General features: G+C 47.0%; 2 protein-coding genes across 5 annotated transcripts in view; one reads left to right on the forward strand and one right to left on the reverse strand.

Annotated features, from left to right (window-relative positions):
- Nucleotides 1-10,415: 10,415 nt before the first annotated feature.
- On the forward strand, nucleotides 10,416-12,463 carry SPRYD4 (SPRY domain containing 4). The gene is made up of 2 exons (XM_006741026.3): nucleotides 10,416-10,574; nucleotides 10,884-12,463. The coding sequence occupies exons 1-2, from the start codon at nucleotides 10,490-10,492 to the stop codon at nucleotides 11,420-11,422; spliced, it is 624 nt and encodes a 207-aa protein (XP_006741089.1). The 5' UTR covers nucleotides 10,416-10,489; the 3' UTR covers nucleotides 11,423-12,463.
- Nucleotides 12,429-22,740, reverse strand: part of GLS2 (glutaminase 2) — a 13,348-nt gene continuing 3,036 nt past the window's right edge. For 3 of the 4 annotated variants that reach the window (XM_006741027.3, XM_081821892.1, XM_081821891.1), the window contains 17 exons: nucleotides 21,250-21,349; nucleotides 20,685-20,806; nucleotides 19,936-20,065; nucleotides 19,320-19,399; nucleotides 19,070-19,233; nucleotides 18,794-18,852; nucleotides 17,061-17,093; nucleotides 16,721-16,779; nucleotides 16,162-16,228; nucleotides 15,959-16,009; nucleotides 15,560-15,736; nucleotides 14,777-14,908; nucleotides 14,571-14,663; nucleotides 14,312-14,373; nucleotides 13,740-13,816; nucleotides 13,244-13,307; nucleotides 12,429-13,106 (listed from right to left, as the gene is read on the reverse strand). In XM_006741027.3, the coding sequence (XP_006741090.1) occupies nucleotides 12,950-13,106; nucleotides 13,244-13,307; nucleotides 13,740-13,816; nucleotides 14,312-14,373; nucleotides 14,571-14,663; nucleotides 14,777-14,908; nucleotides 15,560-15,736; nucleotides 15,959-16,009; nucleotides 16,162-16,228; nucleotides 16,721-16,779; nucleotides 17,061-17,093; nucleotides 18,794-18,852; nucleotides 19,070-19,233; nucleotides 19,320-19,399; nucleotides 19,936-20,065; nucleotides 20,685-20,806; nucleotides 21,250-21,349 (1,627 nt within the window). In that variant the 3' untranslated portion in view covers nucleotides 12,429-12,949. The remainder of the gene's footprint in view (nucleotides 13,107-13,243; nucleotides 13,308-13,739; nucleotides 13,817-14,311; nucleotides 14,374-14,570; nucleotides 14,664-14,776; nucleotides 14,909-15,559; nucleotides 15,737-15,958; nucleotides 16,010-16,161; nucleotides 16,229-16,720; nucleotides 16,780-17,060; nucleotides 17,094-18,793; nucleotides 18,853-19,069; nucleotides 19,234-19,319; nucleotides 19,400-19,935; nucleotides 20,066-20,684; nucleotides 20,807-21,249; nucleotides 21,350-22,740) is intronic. The other variant, XM_081821890.1, reaches the window with a different exon arrangement.

The following is a 22,740-nucleotide window of genomic DNA, read 5'->3' on the forward strand; positions in this document are numbered from 1 at the left end:
AGAAGCCGACTCCCTGCTGAGCAGGGAGCCCAATGTGCGGTTTGATCTCAGGACTCCAGGATCATGACCTGAGCCCAACGCAGCTGATTAACCGACTGAGCCACCCGGGCGCCCACAAACATACTTTCTGACCCAGGAATTTCACTTCTCATTTATATACCCAAGAGACACTTTCTTTCTTTCTTTCTCTTTCTTTCTTTCTCTCTTTCTTTCTTTTTCTTTTTCTTTCTTTCTTTCTTTCTCTCTCTTTCTTTCTTTCTATGGGAAGGAGAAAGAGAGGGGAGGGAGAGGGAGAGAGGGAAAGGGAGAGAGAATCCTAAGCAGGCTCCAGGCCTGGTCAGATGCTTAACTGACTGAGCCATGCAGGCACCCCCCAAAAGAAACTTTTCTATACCTACACCAGGATACATGTACGAGAATGTTGAGAGCAGCACTGTTCACAATAGCAAAAAAACTTGAAGCAACCCAAATACCCATTGATAGAAAAATGGATATATAGACACTGATATATGTGTCTGTCTGTATATATACATATATTTCACACAATGGAAAATTGTTCGGCAGTCAAAATGAGCGAACCTGGGGTACCTGGGTGGCTCAGTCAGTTAAACGTCTGACTCCTGATCATAGTTTAGTTCTCCATCTCAGGGTTGCGAGTTCAAGCCCTGCCTTGGGCTCCATGCTGGGCGTGGAGACTACTTAAAAAAAAAAAAAAAAAAGAGTGAACCACCACAGTGATACTCAATAATAGGGAGGAATTTTAGCAATAAAATATCAAGTAAAAAAAACCTTCTTATAGAGTTAAAAAAAAAATCGGGGTGCCTGGCTGGCTCAGTCGGTAGAGCATGAGACTCTTGATCTCAGGGTTGAGTTTGAGTCCCACGTTGGGTGCAGAGATTACTTTAAAAAAATCTTTAAAATATCTAAAATAAAAATATGCTTTTCAGAACACATACAGATAAGATGAAACTACACAAAAAAGAAAACAAAAAATGATGAACACAGGATTCAGGATGGTGTTTACCTCAGGCTGGGGCAGCAAGAGGATGAAGTGGAATATTTGTAGATTTCTGTGATTCTCAAGGTTCTAATTTTTCTGTTACATGGTTGGTTAATGATCATGCTTTTTTTTTTTTTTTAAAGATTTTATTTATTTGTTTGACAGAGAGACACAGCGAGAGAGGGAACACAAGCAGGGAGAGTGGGAGAGGGGGAGTGGGAGAGGGAGAAGCAGGCTTCTGCCGAGCAGGAAGCCCGATGCGGGGCTCATAACCTGAGCGGAAGGCAGACGCTCAATGACTGAGCCACCCAGGCGCCCCGGTTAATGATCATGCTTAATTGAGGTGCCTACATGGCTTAGTTGGCGAAGCATATGGCTCTTGATCTCCGGGTGTGAGTTCAAGCCCTCCATTGGGTACAGAGATTACTTAAAAAACAAAATGATGGGGGCGCCTGGGTGGCTCAGTTGTTAAGCGTCTGCCTTCGGCTCAGGTCACGATCCCGGAGTTCCGGGATCGAGTCCCACATCGGGCTCCCTGCTCGGCGGGAAGCCTGCTTCTCCCTCTCCCACTCCCCCTGCTTGTGTTCCTGCTCTCGCTATCTCTCTCTCTCTGTCAAATAAATAAAATATTAAAAAACAAAAAAAACCACAAAATGATGTGGGGTGCCTGGGTCGAGCCCCACAACTGAGCCACGCAGGCGTCCCTAAGTAAACCTTTAAAACAAAACAAAACAAAACAAAAAACAAAATGATGCTTAGTTTGCTACTTAAAACAACAACAACAACAACGAATTAGGGGTGCCTGGGTGGCTTAGTTGGTTAAACCTCCAACTCTGATTTCAGTTCAGGTCGTGATCTCAGGGTCCTGGGATCAAGCCCCATGTCAGGCTCTGCACTCAGCATGGAGTCTGCTTGGGATTCTCTCTCCCAGCTCCCTGTCTCTCCCCCCCACCCCCGCACCCCCCCTCCATGCCCCATAAGCTTGCACTAGCGTGCGCCTAGCATACACTATCTCTCACAAATAAATAAATAAATCTTAAAAAAAATTAGGGGAGGGGCACCTGGGTGGCTCAGTCGTTGGGCATCTGCCTTGGGCTCAAGTCATGATCCCAGGGTCCTGGGATCAAGCCCCACATTGGGCTCCCTGCTCGGCGGGAAGCCTGCTTCTCCCTCTCCCACTCCCCCTGCTTGTGTTCCCTCTCTCGCTGTGTCTCTGTCAAATAAATAAATAAAATCTTAAAAAAAAAAAATTAGGGGAATCCATATACAGGCCAATGAGGAGGGGATGTCATAAACGAAGGAATATCCCATGCACTTGAAATCCATAAAAAACAACAGAAACAACAAAAATCCTGGCTAAAGTTATCCCCACTAGATATAAATTCCAGAAGGGCAGGGATGTGCCTGATTTGTTTACCACTGCAAACCCCAAGCATAACACACAGTAGACAATAAATAAATCTTTGTTGAATAAATTAACATAAGCTCTCTGAGCCTCAGTTTCCTCTGGATCAAATAACATAATGTAAGTAAAGGCTTAATATACTGCCTGGTACAGAATAAAGCACTTAATAAAATAAATAGGAGCGATTTGATGAAGGTTTTATTAACAGCAAAAGCTTATCCCTAAGCGCCAACTCTACAATCTCTTGTAATAAGGAACAGAAGGGCAAAGTGCAGCTAATTCAATGCCCTTGTAGTCATCAAATAATATTTAGATTTCCTTATTTGAAGCTATCAACTTTTTTTTTTAAACTTTCTTTTTTCTTTTTTTAAAGTAATCTCTATGCCCAATGTAGGGCTCAAACTCATGACCTGAGATCAAGAGTTGCACGCTACACCAACTGAGCCAGCTAGGCACCCAAATTTCTTCTCTTTATTCCTCACCAATCATTGACAAGAATCTCATGGAGAACTGAACCCTGGCCCATTTCCTTTCACGTTGGCCACATAGCTGAATGCCAAACTTCCAAACCCAATATAAACTCTCAAAAACTCACTTGAGTTTTTGCATAGATTTACATATAACTAATATCCATTGTTTTCCACTAGCCTAGCTTCTTTATTTTATTTCTTTAAAGAATGACTTATTGGGGCGCCCGGTGGCTCAGTCGTTAAGCGTCTGCCTTCAGCTCAGGTCGTGATCCCAGAGTCCTGGGATCGAGCCCCGCACCGGGCTCCCTGCTCAGCAGGAAGCCTGCTTCTCCCTCTCCCACTCCCCCTGCTTGTGTTCCCTCTCTCACTGTGTCTCTCTCTGTGTCAAAAAATAAATAAAAAGTCTTAAAAAAAAAAAAAAGAATGACTTATTTGAAGGGTGCCTGGGTAGCTCAGTTGTTAAGCATCTGCCTTCAGCCCAGGTCATGATCCCAGGTCCTGGGATCGAGCCCTGCATTGGGTTGGGCTCCCTGCTTTGCAGGAAGCCTGCTTCTCCCTCTCCCACTCTCCCTGTTTGTGTTCCCTCTCTCGCTGTGTCTCTTTCTGTCAAATAAATAAAATCTTAAAAAAAAAATGACTTATTTGAGAGAGAAAGAGAGAACACATACACAAAGGGAGAAGCAGGCTCCCCGCTGAGGAGGGAGCCTGACATGGGGCTGGATCCCAGGACCCAGGACCCTGGGATCATGACCTGAGCCGAAGGCAGATGCTTAACCGACTGAACCGCTCAGGCGCCCCTAGCCTAGCCTCTTTAAATGGAAAAAAAAAAAAAGCTGTGTCTCCCTTGAGGAGTGGAACCCAGTCTTCCCCAAGCCCCTGCTTGGTATAGGTTGGGTTCTTAACAATGCCAGTTCTCCAGCAGTCACTGAACAACCCGCTGCTGGGCTGCCTGGGCTACCTGCTTCCAGTCACTGCTGGTGAGCCACAGCAAACGTGGTGAGTACCTGCTGGATAGTAGAGAAAAACTCCACCCCCCAGAGCTTGGCCTGTGACTCTTCCTGCTAACCTGGATCTGACCAGAGATGCTAGGGCCAGGGTGGGAGGACACAAACATCCCCCCACTGCTCCCCAGACCCCACCACCTATCTACCAAGGAAGCTTTAAGCAAAGGATCTGCAGCAAGTTACCCAAATTCTTGAGTTGTTGAGCCTAACTCATTGGCTTATTTGCATCATACTGAAGGTAGCTGAATGAGAGGATGCACAGAGCAGGGGTGCCCCCTCTTTTGTCCATTCCTTAAAGTCCTATCAGCCATCTGCCCTCATCACCTACCTGGTGTCACCCTACTGAGGAAGGGGGGCCGCTGCTTACCTGGATGAGTAGTTGGGATGCAGCCACCTGGGGCAGTGCTAGATAGAGGACCTAGGCCAGGATGGCTGCTGTGCTCTGGGCAAGGACATAGGACACCCCCTGGAGGGGCTCAAGCCAGTGGGCACAGTGCAGTGACAGAGTGAGGGCAGGATTTGTCTGGGCCCCACTGATCTCATCAAATATCTCTGCCAGGCTCACCACCACCAGCTCTTCAGGCAAGAGCTGAGGGACTGTGCCTGGCACACAGCTCCCACTGGGGCATGAGGCCCTAAGGACAACCCCTACAAAGACCAGGGTGCCTAGGCCTTCAGCCAGCACATCTCTCCCAAACCATTGGCTCAATAGGTCCTGGGGCAGAGGTCGGGGAGGGGAAGGCAAGATCAGGCTGGCTGTCTGGGCAGGCAGTGTCTTCTCCCACTGGTCTCCCACCTCTCTCTTCCTCTTCCTCTCTCTGTTCCCCTCCCCCTCAACAAACTCTCCCAACTAGGCCTCAGCCTCTTCATCCTGCACCTACTGCCCCCCAAGCACCTGTTATGAGAAGATGGGAGAAGGACTGAAGGACAGAATAAGGGAGTAGTCAGAGAATAAGCCCCCACTTGCTTTGACTGGGATTTAACAGTGGAGAAGAGGAAAAGTCTCAGTTTCAATAGGACAAGGAAGGAATCTATAGAAAAAGATGGTGGTTTCTCCTGCAGAGATGCTAGGGCCAGGGTGGAAGGACACAAACATCCCCCCACTGCAGGAATCTCATCTCCCAGATCACCATTTCACCAGTCTGGTTCAGAGTCCCTGTCGAGTGTCCTGCTCCAGTTTGGAGACTGCTTTTCTAGGTCTAGGTGAGTAGAGTTGGGATGAGGAGCAAGTGTTTCAGGTGCTTTCTCTGAAGGAGGTAGCCAGAGAGGGGAGAGCTCCACTCCTGTGATTAGAGAACGTTTCGTGTTCTTCCTTCAGCCAATAGAGAGGAACCTTATCCCTCAATCTGCCACCCCTCCACAGTCAGTGCTCTCCCGAAGGGAGCCTTAGACTTTTATACTCACACCTAAACATTCAGTATCCCCAACCTTGGCCATTCTCTCTCCTACCAATCTCTTTCTTCCTCTTTAGCCCTCCAACCCAGACTCACCAAGGGAAGGGCAAGAGCTTATAATGGCTTCTGTCTACCAGAGCTGCTCACAGTGAAAGCAGAGACTCATCCTTCCACTTCCCAATCATCTTTACAAACTTGGGTTTCAGGAGCCAGAGAAGTAAAGAGGAAAGCTAACATGAGGATCTGGAAGACAAGGAGAATTCCAGGGAAGGCAAGGCAAGGATATTTCCATTCCTCATCAGAAACAGAGCAAGCCAGTGAGAAGGCACCGATGCTAAATTGGCAACTGGACCATTGGAATCTGCAAAGGAAAGTTCCTTTGAAGAATTGCCTGAGAGTACAGGGGATTCCTGGGGTCTAACACTCCTGGGATTACCCAGGACACACTCCAACTCATCTTTGTCTACTTTTCTGGTTAGCTTGTTCACTTTTTTTTGGCTATCACTCTACTTCATTGTTGTATTTGAGGTTATTTTCAGGGTTTGCCAAAAATTTTTTTTTTCTTAAAGATTTTATTTTTTTTAAGATTTTATTTATTTATTTGACAGAGAGAGACACAGCGAGAGAGAGAACACAAGCAGGGGGAGTGGGAGAGGGAGAAGCAGGCTCCCTGCAGAGCAGGGAGCCCGATGCGGGGCTCGATCCCAGGACCCTGGGACCATGACCTGAGCCGAAGGCAGACACTTAACGACTGAGCCACCCAGGCGCCCTGGTTGCCAAAATTTTAAATTCTAGATTCTTCCCCTTTCTTTCTTCTGGGCTTGAGTAAGCATACAAACATTTTTGAATTGTTTTTTCTACTAAGAACTATGGCAGTGGAGAAAAGGGGAAAAGGGATTTGTAAAATAACAAACTTGGAGTAGTTACAAAGTTACTTCAAGTATTAACCACTTGTATAGTGATCATCCTGGAGTCTCATTTGTCTCTACACTAGACTGAGTTACCTCTTGATTACTAACAATCAGCCTTCTAAACTCTTTATATTCCTGGGGCTAGGGATCCTAAATTTACTATACCCCCTTCAATAAAGAAGGCTCCATTTCTCAGTCTCTAAGAGGTGCCATAGGAAGCATAATCCATAATATTAGGGAGCAAATACATCTATAAATCTCAGGGAATCTGCAAGCAGAGCTATTTGTCTTGTCTCATTTCTCCACAGTGGGTGTCATGTGATTACCATAGCCACCTCTGACGTTATCCAGGACCAGTTTACTACCTCTCTGAAGCTACTCCACAGCCAGCCCATATTATCAAGACCTAAAGAATAACCTAGGTCTGAGTTCCATAAAAATATCTAACTTGCTGATCTTACAGGATTGTATGAGGATCAAATGAGATATACCCAGGCAATACACACATGTTAAGTTAGCTGCCTTCAAATGTAAATGAAGTGATTCATGAACTAATCAGATATAAACATAATTTATGATTATCAAGTATTGAACATCCTCTCTGGCAACTACAATATACGGTGAATCGAGATATGGTCCTGAGGGGCTGGGTGAACATCTATCTCTGTATCCACCACGTGGAATCTCTATCCTAGCCCCATATTCAGAATGCCAGATCAGCATGTAACCCAGCTCCATTGTGTGGACAGTTTCATAGGACAAAGGCCCTAGCATAGCACAAGCCAGCCTAGCAGCCCCTTTGGCTAGCTCCTGAGGGCCCCCTTTCTCTCTCTTTCTCTGGTTATGCTTTGCTGACTGCTGACTTCCTGGCAAAGTCCAGAACAATCACCAAGCTCTGAGTGCATCATCCCTCTCCCATCTATAGTTAAGGGCTCCAATTAGCACTTGGATCAGGTGAGGACCTCCACATGTTAGAAATGGGGTAATCTAAGAAACAGAGTGAAAACAGACTGACCCATCCTGTACTTGCCTCCTTCTCCCCTGCTCTTCCTAGGGAGTCAGATATAACCCCAAGCCAGACAAATCAATGTTCACTATGGTTAGAACCTGTTCTGCGTACTTAACAGTATATGTGTTATCTCAGATACTGGTTTTCACTAGGATCGTACTGTCAGTTTATTCTCTACCTATTCAGCTGACAGCCTCTCCTTGGATGACTTCGCCTATTCCACTCTCCCTCAAATGTATATCCACATATTTACAGAACATTTTCACCTGTGTGTCCCGTAGACACCTCAAGTACAGCCTGTCTGAAACAGAATGATCTTCCCCCATTAAAACATGCTTTTCCTGGGGCGCCCGGGTGGCTCAGTTGTTAAGCATCTGCCTTCGGCTCAGGTCATAATCCCAGGATCCTGGGATCCAGCCCCGCATCGGGCTCCCTGCTCAGTGGGAACCTGCTTCTCCCTACCCCACTCCCCCTGCTTGTGTTTCTGTTCTCGCTCTCTCTCTCTCTGTCAAATAAATAAAAATAAAAATCTTAAAAAAACACACACACACAAAAAAAACCCCACATGCTTTTCTTTTGTATCCCCTCATTAAATCAGAAACCTGTGAATCAGCTTTGACTCCTTTCCCCTATCCTCTCACTCTCACCTAACCAGTCACCAAAACTCTATCAATTCTACCTCTTAGATGGCTTAACCCACACCATCTCTCACCTGAGGACTCTAGTGGCTTCAGACCCCATTTGACCCTGTTTCTGGTCTCATTCCCTCCAATTCATTCTCCATGTTGCTATCAGTTTTATCTTTATAAAAGTGCCTGTAGGGGCACTTGGGTGGCTCAGTTGGTTAAGCAACTAACTTCAGCTCAGATCATGATCTTGGGGAGTCTGCTTTTCCGTCTCCCTCTTCCCCTCCCCCCACTCATATTCTTCCTCTCAAATAAATAAAATCTTTAATAAAATAAAAGTACCTGTAATTTGTCATCTCCTTGTGTCCCTTCAACAGTTCCTAGACGCCTGAAAGACATTCTTACTATGAATACATGACTCTTCATAATTCAGCCTCAACTTTTCCAACCTTCTCTATATCTCCCCAGCATGAGGCCCTGACAATTTTGTGCTTCTTGTGGCTCCCAAATACCTCATTCTATTTCATTACCCAGTGCTTTAGCAGAAGTTGTTCCCTATACCTTGAATGTCTTTTCCCCTTTTGTCTGTCAAATGAAACTCTATCACTTCTTAATTATTATGCATGGAAATGTTAAGAATTAATTACTTTAAGACAAAACCAGAGAGGGAGACAAACCATAAGAGACTCTTAATCTCAGGAAACAAACTGAGGGTTGCTGGAGTGGAGGGGTGGGAGGGATGGGGTGGCTGGGTGATGGACATTGGGGAGGGTATGTGCTATGGTGAGCGCTGTGAATTGTGTAAGACTGATGAATCACAGACCTGTACCCCTGAAACAAATAATATATTATATGTTAATAAAAAAAATTAAAAAAAAGAATTAATTACTTGTATATTAGCAACAAGGTAGGTAAATCATCTGAATGATGAAGGTGAGTTTATCAGGTGGATGGTCAGTCTGCAAAAGTGAAATAATACAAGAGATGACAGGCAAAAATCTATTTCCTGAGTGGGAATAAAGTAACAGAGGTATGTCTAAGTGACAGTGTGAGGAATGTGCAGTGATTGCTTTAGCTCTCACACCTAGGATGGAACCTAGGAGAAAAACTACAGAAACAGAACCCAGGAACTTTCCTCTCATTACCAGCAAGATGCAAAGTATTGACAGAGCATAACTTTTCTAAAGGAAATCTGTCCTCCACGCCTTTGCTCCTGTACTTACGAGTAACAGAAACCACTCTTCTCACACATTAGGCAGGTTGTAAAGGCTGGACCGGGCTGACCCCTACTGGGCAATGAGCCAGCCACTGCACTCCAAGAACATGGGCACAAAACTTTCTCCCTTCATGCTCATTCATTTAATTCAAAAACAGCAGTACAGGGCATCTGAGTGGCTCAGTTGTTAAGCGTATGCCTTGGGCTCAGGTCTTGATCTCAGGGTTCTGGGATAGAGTCCCACCTCCAGCTCCCTGCTCAGTGGGAAGCCTGCTTCTCCCTCCCCCACCCTCCCCCACCCTCCCCCTTGTTTGTGTTCCCTCTCTCACTGCGTCTCTCTGTGTCAAATAAATAAATAAAATCTTAAAAAAAAACAAAAACAAAAACATAGTACATTTACTCTGTGCTCAGCGGGGAGTCGCCTTCTCTCTTTGCCCCTCCCCCCCTCATGCTCTCTCTCTCAAATATATAAAATCTTAAAACAAAAACACCTAATAGGAGAGATATGTAGTTGTCTCTTTAAACGTTCCCTCCTCGCAGCACTGGGGAGAATGAGGAGTCCAGTTAGAAGGCTAATGCAATAGTCCAGGGAAGAAACAATGGGATTGGGGTTCAAGGACAATCAGATATGTGAGATGAGGGAGACAAAGAAGTCAAGGACTTCCAGGTTTCTGGCCTGGGCAGCTGGTTGGTTATGGGTTGCAGTTCACAGAAGTCAGGGAACCTACGCAGAGGAGGAAGCTTGTGTAGGAAGACAAAGTAAGTTTTAGAACAAAGTAAGTTTTAGACATGTTAAGTTTGAGGTGACTGGCTGGCGGGGTGAGTGGGGGGAAGGGAACATCCAGGCAGAAATGTCTAATAGGATGTTGGATATACAAATCTGCAAATCAGCAAAGAAATAAACGGTAGAGATTTTGAGTCCTTCTCCAATAACCCTGAAAATACAAAACCAACATTTACAGTATTTACACATTATTATTTATTAAAACAACCTGCCACTTAACCTAGTGGTTGCTATTTGTCAAGTTGTATTCTAAGTTATTCTCTCATTTAATTTTTACCAACGTCTAAAGGTTATTGTTTTTGTTTACAAATGAAAACACTAAGCCTCGGAGAAGTTAAGTGATTTGCCCAAAGTCACACAGTGGAGCTGGGTTCGAATTCGATTGTTGCTTAATTCTAAAATCTATACTTCTGATATCTTGCTACACCATCTTTTTAAAGGCCCTACTTGGTAAAAACGTGATCAGTATTCCCCTCAGGAAAAAAACTCTACCAACCACGGGCAGACCTAGAGCAGAACTCACTAAAATGGCGGCTCCCCTACTGGGCGCTGGCTCTCTTACGTCATCATAGTGCGCGGCGGTCGCTCGCGCACCACGTCGGAAAGGAGCAGGAGGGCAGATGGCGAGGTCTCAGGCGGGGGGGCGTGCCCCGTTTATCCCCGGCGCAAGATGGCGCTGCCTTTTGTACGTTCGCTCTGCCTGTGCCGCTGGGGAGCCAAACGATTGGGGGTTGGCGCAGCCGAAGCCCGCAGAGGTAAAATTATTTCCTCTTACTCTCTTTTATCTCCAAAATGGTTTCCGTTATTCCCGGGAGCCCTTTTGGGTCATTTCCCCTCCCGATCTGCGTTGGTCTTGAGAGTCCAAACATGGGGCACGATCTTTTTTTTTTTTATCCCGAGGCGTCCCCAGTCCGAAGGCCCATATTAAAGTGTCCCACCCTTGCCCGCGTGACATTCTGACTCTTTCCCGTGTACTCGTGAACTCCTGACTGCCTTTCAGATCGTAATATGTATGTATCACTTCTAACCCCCGTCATCATTCAATCTCTTTGCTCTGCTCGCAGCCATCAGCTTCAAACTGGAAGAAAAAACCGCCCACAGCAGCCTGGCGCTCTTCAAAGGTGACACAGGTGTCAAATATGGCATAGTGGGATTGGAGCCCACCAAGTTGGCCCTGAATGTGGAGCGCTTCCGGGAGTGGGCAGTGGTCCTGGCAGACACGGCTGTCACCAGTGGCAGGCACTACTGGGAGGTGACAGTGAAACGTTCCCACCAGTTCCGGATAGGAGTGGCAGATGTGGACATGTCCCGGGATAGTTGCATCGGTGTGGACGATCGTTCCTGGGTGTTCACCTATGCCCAGCGCAGGTGGCACACCATGTTGGCCAACGAAAAAGCCCCTATTGAGGGCATCGGGCAGCCAGAGAAGGTGGGGCTACTGCTGGAGTATGAGGCCCAGAAGCTGAGCCTGGTGGATGTGAGCAGGGTCGCTGTGGTCCACACGCTACAGACAGATTTCCGAGGTCCAGTGGTACCTGCCTTTGCCCTTTGGGATGGAAAGCTGCTGACCCACTCAGGGCTTGAGGTGCCTGAAGGCCTCTAGTGTGTCCCTCACTGGAGTCCCTAATCATGCTCTTGGCCATTCTCCTCTGAAAGTGTCTGAAACCTTTTAATTTTGCCACCAAGCAATCTCTAATTCTCGAAATGCAGTGTTGGGCCCTCTGTGCAATATCTAAGTCTTATCTCCCATACCCTGTGAAAGCTGGGCATACAGCCACCCTTCCCCTCCCGCAAACTACTGCCAATTTCCTAAGCTATCATGAGTGTACTTTGCCTGACTGGCTTCCTTTAGTTGCTCTGCCTCCCTGTGCCCAGACCTTTCTCAGACTGCATTCAGTCCTGGGCTATTAGCTTTCAACTTTGTTTGAATTATTCATCACTGTGATACCTCTGCCTCCCTTTGCCCCCATGTAATTTTTTTCCCCCTTGGGACTCTAGGATTTCTCCAGAGTAAATCCTTTCTACCTCTGGCTGGAGGAGTGGTGCAATGACTTGGCCCTTTCTCTCTATAGCAATAGAGTCTGGGCTCTGGCTCCCTCAGGAAGTGCTTTACTGTGTCTGAATGAAACAGAGCCCTCCTTCCTCAGTACCTCAGTGCCAGACTCTCAGCCCCACACTGCTGCAGCTATCACCACGTAGAGTCCATCTGCCTTAATCTGCACACCTCTGACATTTGGTCAATCTGTTATAATCACTGGGCCAGTTACAGCCATGCCCAAAGGAGACAAGATAGTTTTGCCACAGTTGGAACTTCCAGAGCAAGGAGGGAGGCCTGAGGTCCTGCACAATCCATTTTTGGGCCTGCTCAGTCCCAAACCCTCACGTATTACTGCCCCGCTCCCCTACCCAACCTGACCTCTGGCAGCAGAATACAGTTAACCTATAGTAATATTTAGGGTTGAGGAAAATGTGGTGGGATGAGTATGTACGTGAAATAGGTATTCTCAGGCTCTGTCTGACCTTGTGGTTCCCTCCTATTCTACCTTTGATGGCAATGCAGCTAGATACCCCTAGGGGAGAGGGAGAAGGACTGGGTTTAACAAAAATAATAATTTGTGTAATTAAAGTTTATTTGAGCACAAAATACTTTCTCTGTCTATAAAACTAGCAGTAGCAGCGGTACTTTCCAGCCAACGAGGGCAGACCTGTCCAGACTATTAAAGCCTGGTACATGGCTGTCCCACTTCCTTTGTGGATATACCTGTGCATGGTGGCTAGGGCCCCTTTACCAGAGTATCTTTGTCTCTCTCATGATGGTTTCTTTAGGGAGAAGGAGAGGGGACCTGGGTGAAGACCTGGGATGATTTTGAGTGGGCCAAACCATTAGGCTGTACCTCGAAGAAGCTCATCGTCTCCATGGATTGCTCTACTGCATGTGTCCACCAAGGCACTTCTCTATACTCTGTCTGCCAAGGGAATGGGGTATTTTCACTCTCACAGAAAGCAGTGGCCTAAGTCTTGGTCCCCACTGAAGCAGTGTGGCTCTCCATAGCATGTTTGGTGGTTATGGATTGAGTGTGTGGCCAGCTCGTGCTTTTCCTCGAGCAGGGACCGTGTGCATGTCCCATGCTCACACCATGCTCTCTAAGTTCTCTTTGGACAGGGCCTCAGCGTCTGCCTCGGCCTGAGTCTCCGATGGTGTGTAGGAGTCCTGGTAATCCTGAAGCAGTTTCACCACCTCCAGGTGGTTGAACTGCACAGCATCATCCAGGGGAATGTTGCCCCACCTAAAAGGAATGAAGACCGTGATCGGGCAAAGAAGACATCCCCAGTGCTATGGTTATATACATGACTGGTGGCAGGAGGGTGGTGGTAGAGAAGCTGCTGCCCAAGCCCCACCCCCTTTTAGCTTAATCTTACTTACCTGTCCTTGACAAAAGGATTCACTTTGCAAGCTTCAATCAGGAATTTAACAACTTCGATGTGTCCTAGGAATATGAGCAGAAGGAACATGAGATGGTACAGATCCTCAACCTTTTGGTGTTAACATTAGTACAGACCTTGGCAGGTGGAGTCTGAACCAAGAGGGGAGGGGGAAAGGCCTCTTCCCATTTTGCTCCCTGTGGCACCCAATAATAGTTGGCCTGCAAACTGCAGGGCATCTGGACAAAACTAGTTGCAGCCCCTGTAACCTTAAGGGCATATACAACGGGGAGTACTCTTGGTAGAAAGGAAGGGGTCTTGGGGGTGCCTGGCTGGCTTAGTTGGTAGAGCATGCAACTCTTGATCTCAGGGTTGTGAGTTCGAGTCCCACGTTGGGAGTAGAGTTTACTTAAAAAAAAAAAAGCATAAAATATTTTTAAAAAGGAAAAAGAAAGGGTCTTAAGATCTGTTTCCCCTTTTATTTAACCTTCAGATACCTTCAGCTGCAGCAACATGCAGGGCTGTGCGGGAGTCATAGTCTTTCTGTTCCATGTCCATGGCTGACAAGGCAAACCTGAGGGTAGTGGAAAGCAGCTGGAGTTACCCAGATCAGCCTAGAATCACTAGTGTCTTTTCTGAAGTGGGGTTCCAGATTGGATGGGTTCCAGAAAAAGGAAAACAGCTTGCTAAGATGTGTAGACCCTGCATAATCATGTTCTATACCCAGATGAGACTGTTAGTCCCAAATCAGACAGGGGTGTGATGCTTCCAGAAACATCACCGCCTACCCGTGGTAGATGCCCAGTACATGTTTGTTGATGTTGGTGATCTACTTGAGGCAGGGTCCTTACCTCCTAGGACTCTGCTCTTAACACCCCGGTTAATCATAACATGGCTGCCATTATTTAAATTCTTATCACAAGGCAGTCACTGTACTTAAAATAATCTCATTTAAATGCAGTCTGTATCCATTCTATCTGGCTCTAAAGCTGAAGCACTTAACTATTTTGCTGTGTTGACTCCTAATGAGATCTCTGACCAGGAGGATTTTACTGTGTTTATTTGGTACCTTCGAAGGGCTGAGACATCTCCACTATAGGCAGCAAATAACAGGTTCACCACAGTCTTGTTCTGGAAAACAAATACCCACCTGAGATTGACTGTGACTTTGAGCTCACCCATGCCCAGCTCTGCCCTGTGACCCTTCTCCAAAGATGCTTAGCCAAGGGTATTGCTAAAGCATTAATGGAATGTTCTATTCTGAAATATATATATATATTTTTTCCTATTCTGAAATATTCTTACAAGCCACCTGGGGTTTTCCTTACCCGAACTTCTCCCCCTTCACGCCGTGGGTCTAACTTGCGAGCACAGTGCCTCAGGTTATCGTAGTTGTGGAAATTGAAGAGAGACACCAACTTCTAGAATTGTAAACCAAAGAGATTGTTTACTTACTCTCTCTACTTAGTAGGAGCTCAAAGTTGTTTCATTTACTCATTTAAAACCATTAAGACCCTTATGCAAAGTAACTCACCTGGCAGAAGCTGATGCCCCTATGGCTGTTCCCTAGTTTGTCCAATGGAGGTGACAGACACATCATTCCCATTACATTGGGTACCACTAGGAGGATGGCTCCTGACACAGCTGACTTGGCTGGCAGGCCCACCTTGGGGAAAAAGTTGAGACTGAGGATGAGCTAGAGGTGCCCTCAAGTCTAGATTAATAAGTTAGTCTATCCCAAATGACTGCACAGGCAAAGTCATGTCCATCTCAACCTCCTGGCTTGTTACTTAGCTTCTTTTCTTACTCCTCTCCTGTCCTGTCCCCCTTAAACTCATGGCTTCACTAAGTGATACTTGTTGAGGGTCTATGCTGTGCCTTATGCTGCCCTAGAACTAGGACGGTCTCTTTTGACTTCATCCCGGTGGTAGGAGATAGATGATCAAGAGACAAAAAGAATCATAGCTTATGAGAAAACATGGGAGGAAAGAAGCAGGGTGCTGTGACAGAGAATGCAGTGGGAGGGGGTGCCTACCGGAGGCAGGATGGTAGTAAAGCCTCTCTGAGGAAGTGACCTCTACACTGAGGCCTAGAGGAGAAGTGCCAGGAACATGAAGGGTGGCAGAAGTGGGGTTCAGAAGCTGCAACATCACGTATTGATGTGTTTGAGGGATGCAGTGTGTTTGACAAACTCCCTGAAGGACTCTCAGCCTAACTGCCTGGCTGGAAGTTAGTGACGGGGAGGCAGGAAGAAGCCTGTCCTCACTTTTTGGCTCTGGACCGGTGGCAAACGGATGGCAGGGCCAGAAGCACTCACATGGAAGGCAAACTGGCCTGAGAAGTCGTACATGCCGCAGGAGTGCATGAGGCTGAGGGTGTTGCGCACTGCTTCAGCGCTCAGTACACTCTCTCCTGTGATGGGGCAGATCCCGCCGTTGGCCAGGGTGGCTGCCATGACACTGCCTGACTCACAGGTCACCTCCACGGAGCACAGCTATGGAGACAAGGCAGAGGTGAGGGTGCAGTGTGGATCATGAGCACTGTGTTCTTGGGAGCAGAGCCATGTTCTTAGCATCTTGATCTTTCAAAAAGTTCCCCTGGTGTTTCTGAAGGACACCAGAACCCCTGGAGAGGAGCATCCCTCTTGTGGATCAGAGCAAGAATGGCAATCTGTCCTGTTCCCTTGGCCCTGAGCTGAACAGCAGTGTTTGCTCACCTGAAAATAGAGATCAAGAGCAGCCATCATGTCCTCCCCCTTAGGAAAGCACTGTAAGGAAGAAGAAGGGAGAGCATTTCTTTTCAGACCATCAGCAGACCCTGTCACACTGCCAGGATCTCAGCCGAAGTTCCCAACCCCATGTGCCCTTCTACCAGCTGCAGAATTCCCAGGGACTTTCTCTACCAGCCTTTCCCAGTTACCTTCTTTTCCTTTAGATAATAGCCGATGGCATAATTCCGATCCCCTGTTTCCTTCTCTGACTGGAATCTGAAGCAAACACCCAATTTAGTACTTGACATTTGAGGGGTGGGTATAAGGAGAAGGGGAAAAAATACCTTCCCTAAGAGAGACAGAACTAGATCACACATGTCAAACTGACTTCTCACGGTAATCCTGGAGGAAACTTCTGACCCTGAGCAAGCACTGGCCATAGCTTTATTGTAAAGTGTAAAAAAGAAACCCCCAAACCCCAAATTGTCTAGTCATCTAGTTTGGAAAAACTGATGATGTTTTTGGCTTTGAGAGGCTTGGCAAGAAAGGGCTTAGGGATAAAGCCTCATACTGCCTCTCTAAATACTAAATAGAAATGGAACAAATTCTTTTACAAAGTAAACAAATGTCAATGAATGGGTTCAGAGGAAGCTGGGTGGCCAAAACTCCCCTGCATTTCTTCCTCTTAAGATTCTATCATCCCCCTTCTCTATCGCACATGCACCTATCCCACAATGTATTCAGCCAGTCCTGCAAACGGGGCCTTACGTGGCATTGCTGAAACCCATGTATTCGTTCCCAGCCATTTTGTTCAGATACTGTAACACCTAAGAGAGAAAAAGCGGCATGAAAGGCATCACGTGGGTGAGGACCCCTACTCAACACATACTAGCCTGACTAACCCTTCTGAACTCCTAAGTCCTTATCCCAGCAGGGACACAGGAGGCTTTCCCTCTGAGGCCACGGATTCCCACGCCTCTGGAAATAAGGCTTCTAGTATGGGCTGGTGCACTATCAAAGTGGGGTTAGAGCCAGGCACTGGGGCAGCTGGAGGGGACAACATGCCGTGGAGAAAAGCAGCCAGGGGCTGAGTAGCAAGGGAACTTACAAAATCAAACTTCTCTGCTTTGTTACAGTCCATCTGCAAAGACAGAAAGAAAAAGAGAGAGGGAGGGAGAGAGAGAGAGAGAGAGAGATCAGCATTCCAAGCCTAGGATGATGACAGGGAAGTGTCAGGAGGACTTAGTGGAGTTTAATGTCTTTTTTTTTTTTTTAAAGATTTTATTTATTTATTTGACAGAGAGAGACACAGTGAGAGAGGGAACACAAGCAGGGGGAGTGGGAGAGGGAGAAGCAGGCTTCCCGCAGAGCAGGGAGCCCGATGCAGGGCTCGATCCCAGGACTCTGGGATCAGGACCTGAGCCGAAGGCAGACGCTTAATGACTGAGCCACCCAGGTGCCCCTGGAGTTTAATGTCTTATACTGGTTTTGCTACTGGGAATATTTTACATTTTACAATGACTTTTTTTTTTTTTTTACAACTGAGATTTTTTTTTTGTATGCCTGCATATCTAGTGATCTTAAAAACCAAACCATTTAGATTTTATTATCAAGTAATGAGTACAGATAACTTCACCCCATCCGTGAGTCTTACCCATCTGAGTCTCACTTCCAATTCCATTCTCAATCCCAGACCTCATCCCTGAATCTCACTTCCATTCTCCTGATTCCAGTCCTGTCCCCAAGCCCCACTCCTATTCCTGATCCCCATCCTCATCCCTTACAGCCCAGGCTGGAGCCATACTCTATCGTATCCCTGACTCCTAGAGCCATCTCCAACTGGACTGACAGGAATGGGATGAGAGGTGTGTTGCATATAATATTGTTATATCAATGAGCGCCTGGGTGGCTCAGATGGTTAAGCGTCTGCCTTCGGCTCAGGTCATGATCTCAGGGTTCTGGGATCGAGTCCCGCATCGGGCTCCCTGCTCCTTGGGAGCCTGCTTCTCCCTCTGCCTCTCTCTCTCTCTCTAATGAATAAATAAATAAAATCTTTAAAAAAATATTGTTATATCAATATATTGATAACTGAAGTAAAGCTGAAGATTTTAGCTGAGAGTCAGGTCCAAAAGTCCTGCTTAGATGGGAATAGGATGAGGCAGGTGCAGGTTACAGGGCTGTAGACAGAGCTATCCCAGGGCAAGGGGAGAGCCTGAGCCTGGTCTCCCACCCCACCCCCACCACACCCCATTGCTTCCTACACATGTCAACCACAGTGTCAACACCATAGGGACTCTGACACCTGAGTCCCTTGGGGGAGGGTTCCTAACACCACCTTCCTCAGGAGGGGTTGTGATTGGCTCTGGAGTGTTGCTGCCCACACTGTTCTCAGGTTCTTGCTCAAGCCCTGGGAGACCTACAGCTGACAGGCCAGCCTGATACCCTTGCTCAAGGCCAACTCACAGTTTCAGGTGACGTGAATAGCTGCCCTGGCCTGGCCATTCACCCTTCTTTCTGTGTCTCTCACCCAGAAGTGGCCAATCAGTGCCCAACAGTCCTGTCCTCCCCCTGTATCTGGCATGTGGCCCTTGGTCCTAGGCAGGGGTCAAGACCTGCTCACTTCTCTAAGGGCCAGGAAGCTCTGTGCTTCAGACTCATGGGTGGGGGCAGAGGTACAGTTCCTTTTACTCACATCTTCAACATAGGTGGGTCCTTGCTGTGCCCTCACTGCCTCCTGGGGACCCTCAAGTCAACCCCCTGAAGAGCTGGGTAGATACGAGGAATATAGGAACAAGGGAGTTTAGAGAACAGTACCTACCATAAGGCTAGGATGGCACTGACCTTGATCAGGGAGCTCACGACAATGGCGCCAGCATTGACCATGGGGTTATGGGGGATTCCTGGGGAAATACAAACCACCCAGTCTTATTAGCTGCTGCGCAAAGCCTCCTTTACAGTCCACCCACTCCGCAGGCTAGACAAGAAGGATTTCTTTGCCGGGGAGGATGAAATGACACAGCTAATGAGGAAGGTCAGGGAAATAAACAGGGCGGCAGGGATAGGTGGGAATAAGAAGGGGGAGAGCTGTGAGTCCGGCTGAGCTCTGGTGGTGCTCACCTTCCTCATTGAGGGAGAGCTTGTTGTAGCGTAGGCCACTGGGCTCCTTGCCCACAAACTTGTGCACGTAGTCAGTGCCTAGGGTGCTGATGGAGATGGCATAGGTGAGGGGCTTCACACAGGACTGCAGGCAGAAGGGAATCTTTGTGTGGCCCACGGAGTGCCTGGAGGCAGACAGGTGCGGCGAAAGGGGTCAGCCTATGTTCTGCACCTGTGCCCCGCCTCCCCTTCCTCTCTCCCAGCATCTCACCGCTGACCATCCACAGTGCACAGGGAGACGCCCCACAGGTCTGGATTGGACTTGGCCAGCTGAGGGATATAGGCCGCCACCTGGGCACGAGTGGGGACAGAGAACAGACAGAACAGAGATATGGATGTAGAGAGGGGGAACAGAGCTGAGGTTCAGGGTCAGGAGAATCTTTTAGATAAAAGTGAAAATTCTGTCTTCTGCAGGGCAAAGGGTTCCCTCCTGCCCGTTGTTTCCAGGGACACCCAAGCCTTAAGTCCAAGAAGGCCTTATCTTTCTGTAGCCCTATTCCTATAGAGATGGCACTAAAGCCTATGGAAGGTAAAAAGAGGAGAATTCTGGGGTCAGCTTCCCTTTTTGGGTCTTGGGCTTAATTACTCTATAGGTCTCTTTCAAAGTTCTATTGAATCCTTTATGCTAATTGTCCCCTTCGAAACTTTGGATTCCCTCATCTGCTCCAGAAATTACATGTATAGAAATATATAAAGCCCTTGTCCCCATTTTTAGAGGTTCTGTTTCTCATCTCTCAATCACGGATTCCCAGCCCCAGGAAATTTCCAAGAAGCAAGGTATATCTGGCCCAGAGCCCTTGCCCCTCCCCTAGTCCCCTTGCCCTCACTTTGCCTCCAGTGAGCTCTTTGGCATCCTCAAAGATGCGATCCACATGGCTCGTGAACTCCTCAAAATCAGGAATGACAAACTTCTTTCGGAATGCCTGGGTCAGGAGCACAATGTTGCTGCTCACACACCTGGATCCCAGACACGATTGGGTTAGGGGGCTGGAGAGATGCAGCTGTGACTCACTCCGGAGCCATGGAAGTTGGGAATAAGGAAAGTGCGAGTGGTCATTAGGTTTGGGACCAACAGCTGTATGACCTTCGGCATGTCACTTTATCTTTCTGGGTCTCAAGTTTCTTTTGCCTCTAAAATGAGGGGTTGTAATGATGTGGAAAGATAGCTCAAGACACAGTGTCTTGGGATATGAGAAAAAAATAAATACCCAAATAATATGTGTAGTGGGTCACCTTAATGTTTTAAAAATCCTAAATCATATAAGTATATTTACATATATTCCTATATGTACATAAATGTATAGGACATTATCTAGAAGATACACACTAATTTGTTAACAATGTTTACCTCTGGGAAAAGGGACTGGGGTTGGGGAGACAGGGAAAGGAGAACATGTATTTCTATATTGTTTGCACTTTTATAATGAGTAAATGAACATTCATATGTAACTTGTATAATAAATAAGTAATACAGTGAGGGGCTGGACTATCCAATCCCCAAGAGCCCTCCCTGCTGTTATAGTCTATGTCCACAGAACAGTTTTGAGAATGGTGCCCTTGATTCTGGGGCCCTCACTTTTGGAAGAGATCTCGGTCCAAGAGGCCACCACTGCTGGACTCTCGAACCATGCGGCGCATCTGGCTCATGCAGTCCCGGAGCCGGGGATCTGATGTCTGCAGTCCAGTGGCCTTCAGTGCCTTTAGGGGAAAGAAGAAGCCTGGTAAGTTCAACTACAAGGAAAGCAATGCAATCCTAATATTCTTTCCCAGTGGATAACAACGAGCTCAACCCCAGCTACCACAACAGATGGAACAAATGGGTTCGCAGAGTAGAAAAGGAGGGAATGGTGCAGCTTTGAAGGCTAATAAGGGTTTCCTGCCCTTTTTCATCATGGCAGCTGGTTTCTGAACCCCTTGGGGCCAAGTCTCAAACCAAGACTATAGGTTGAATCAGATGGTTTAATCTTCCCAGCCTGGAGCAGAGATGGGATTGCCTATGAGCCTAGATATCTACTGCCATCTACTATTTTTCACCCTCATGAAGCAACCCATTAGCAGCCCTACACTTGTCCTGCCCTCCTTTTCCCGCTTTGCAGAGATCCTGAGGGCTCAGCATTCTGAGCAGATAGAGGAGAACTTACAGTAGTGAACTTGTGGATAGGAATTCGTTCCTGTCCTTCAGCAATAGTGTAGAAGAGCAGATCACCCAGGCGGGATAGCATGCCACTCTCTGAGGAGTCACTGGGGGCAGAGATAGGGAAGGAGGATAGAAACGTGAGAACCGCTCCCTGCTTCTCCTAGAACATGGCCTTATAAATATGTAGGTATCCCTGGGGTGCCTGGGTGGCTCAGTCGGTTATGTGTCTGCCTTTGGCTCAGGTCATGAGGTCTTGAGGTCGGGCTCCCTGCTCAGCAGGGAGCTTGCTTCTCCCTCTGCCCCTCCCCCACTCCTATTCTCTCTCTCACTCGCTGTCTGAAATAAATAAATAAAATCTTTAAAACAAACAAACAAACAAAGGTAGGTAGGTGTCCTCACTCTACCTTACTCAGCCCTCCTGCCTGAATCATCTGATCTCTCCCTAAACCTCCAACTTTCACATCTTTTCTGGGAAGTCTTAAATCTTACTCTCTAGCTTTCTTTCTTTCTTTTTTTTTTAAAGATTTATTTATTTATTTATTTGAGAGAGAGAATGAGATAGAGCATGAGAGGGGGTAAGGTCAGAGGGAGAAGCAGACTCCCTGCTGAGCAGGGAGCCCGATGCGGGACTCGATCCCGGGACTCCAGGATCATGACCTGAGCTGAAGGCAGTCGCTTAACCAACTGAGCCACCCAGGCGCCCCTCTAGCTTTCTTTTGTTCCTAACCTTTAGACCTTTATTTCTAGCTGCCTTCTAGACACTTCCATTTCTAGATGTCTCATAGGCACCGCCAACTCAAAATGTCCAAACCTGACATTATCTCGCCTCCCTCCCTCTGCTCCTCCTCCTGTGCTCATTTGGGTTAATAGTGGTATCATTCACCCAGGTGCCAAGCTGGAAACATGGAATCATTTAGAAAATTCTCATACCTTCCATCCATGTTCAGTTGGTACCCCACATTATGGTAACTACCATAATGTCTCTCAAATCCACCCTCTTTTCTTCCCCTGTGCCAGCATGGTATAGTAGAAAGTACCAGAATTTGCCCCTTAAAAGCTATGTGACCTTAATAGGGATAGTAAGTCAGGTTATTTAATCTTGCTGAACCTGCTTCCTCATCTGTAAAATAAGGGTAATAATGTCTATTTTACATGGGTGAAGTAGGCTTAATTAACATAACATTTTGTGAAAAAGTCTTTCACAAAGTAAATGCTCAGTAAACCATGCTTCTTTATCATCAGTCCACATTGTCTGTTCCCTAACTGCTACTACACTCCCTCGACTTCCAACCCATCTTCCACAATGTGCCAGTTCTTTCTAAAACTCAAATATAATTTCTCTACTCAAAACCTTTGTTAGCTCCCCAGTGCCTACAAAATAAGTTCTTATTTCTTGGTATGGCATTTAAGGCTCTTTAAAACCTGCCAACAGGGGCACCTGGGTGGCTCAGTTGGTTAAGCGTTGGACTCTTGGTTTTGGCTCAGGTTGTGATCT

Source organism: Leptonychotes weddellii, chromosome 5, assembly GCF_054177405.1.
Source record: "Leptonychotes weddellii isolate Sample4059 chromosome 5, ASM5417740v2, whole genome shotgun sequence".
Taxonomy (NCBI): Eukaryota; Metazoa; Chordata; class Mammalia; order Carnivora; family Phocidae; genus Leptonychotes; species Leptonychotes weddellii.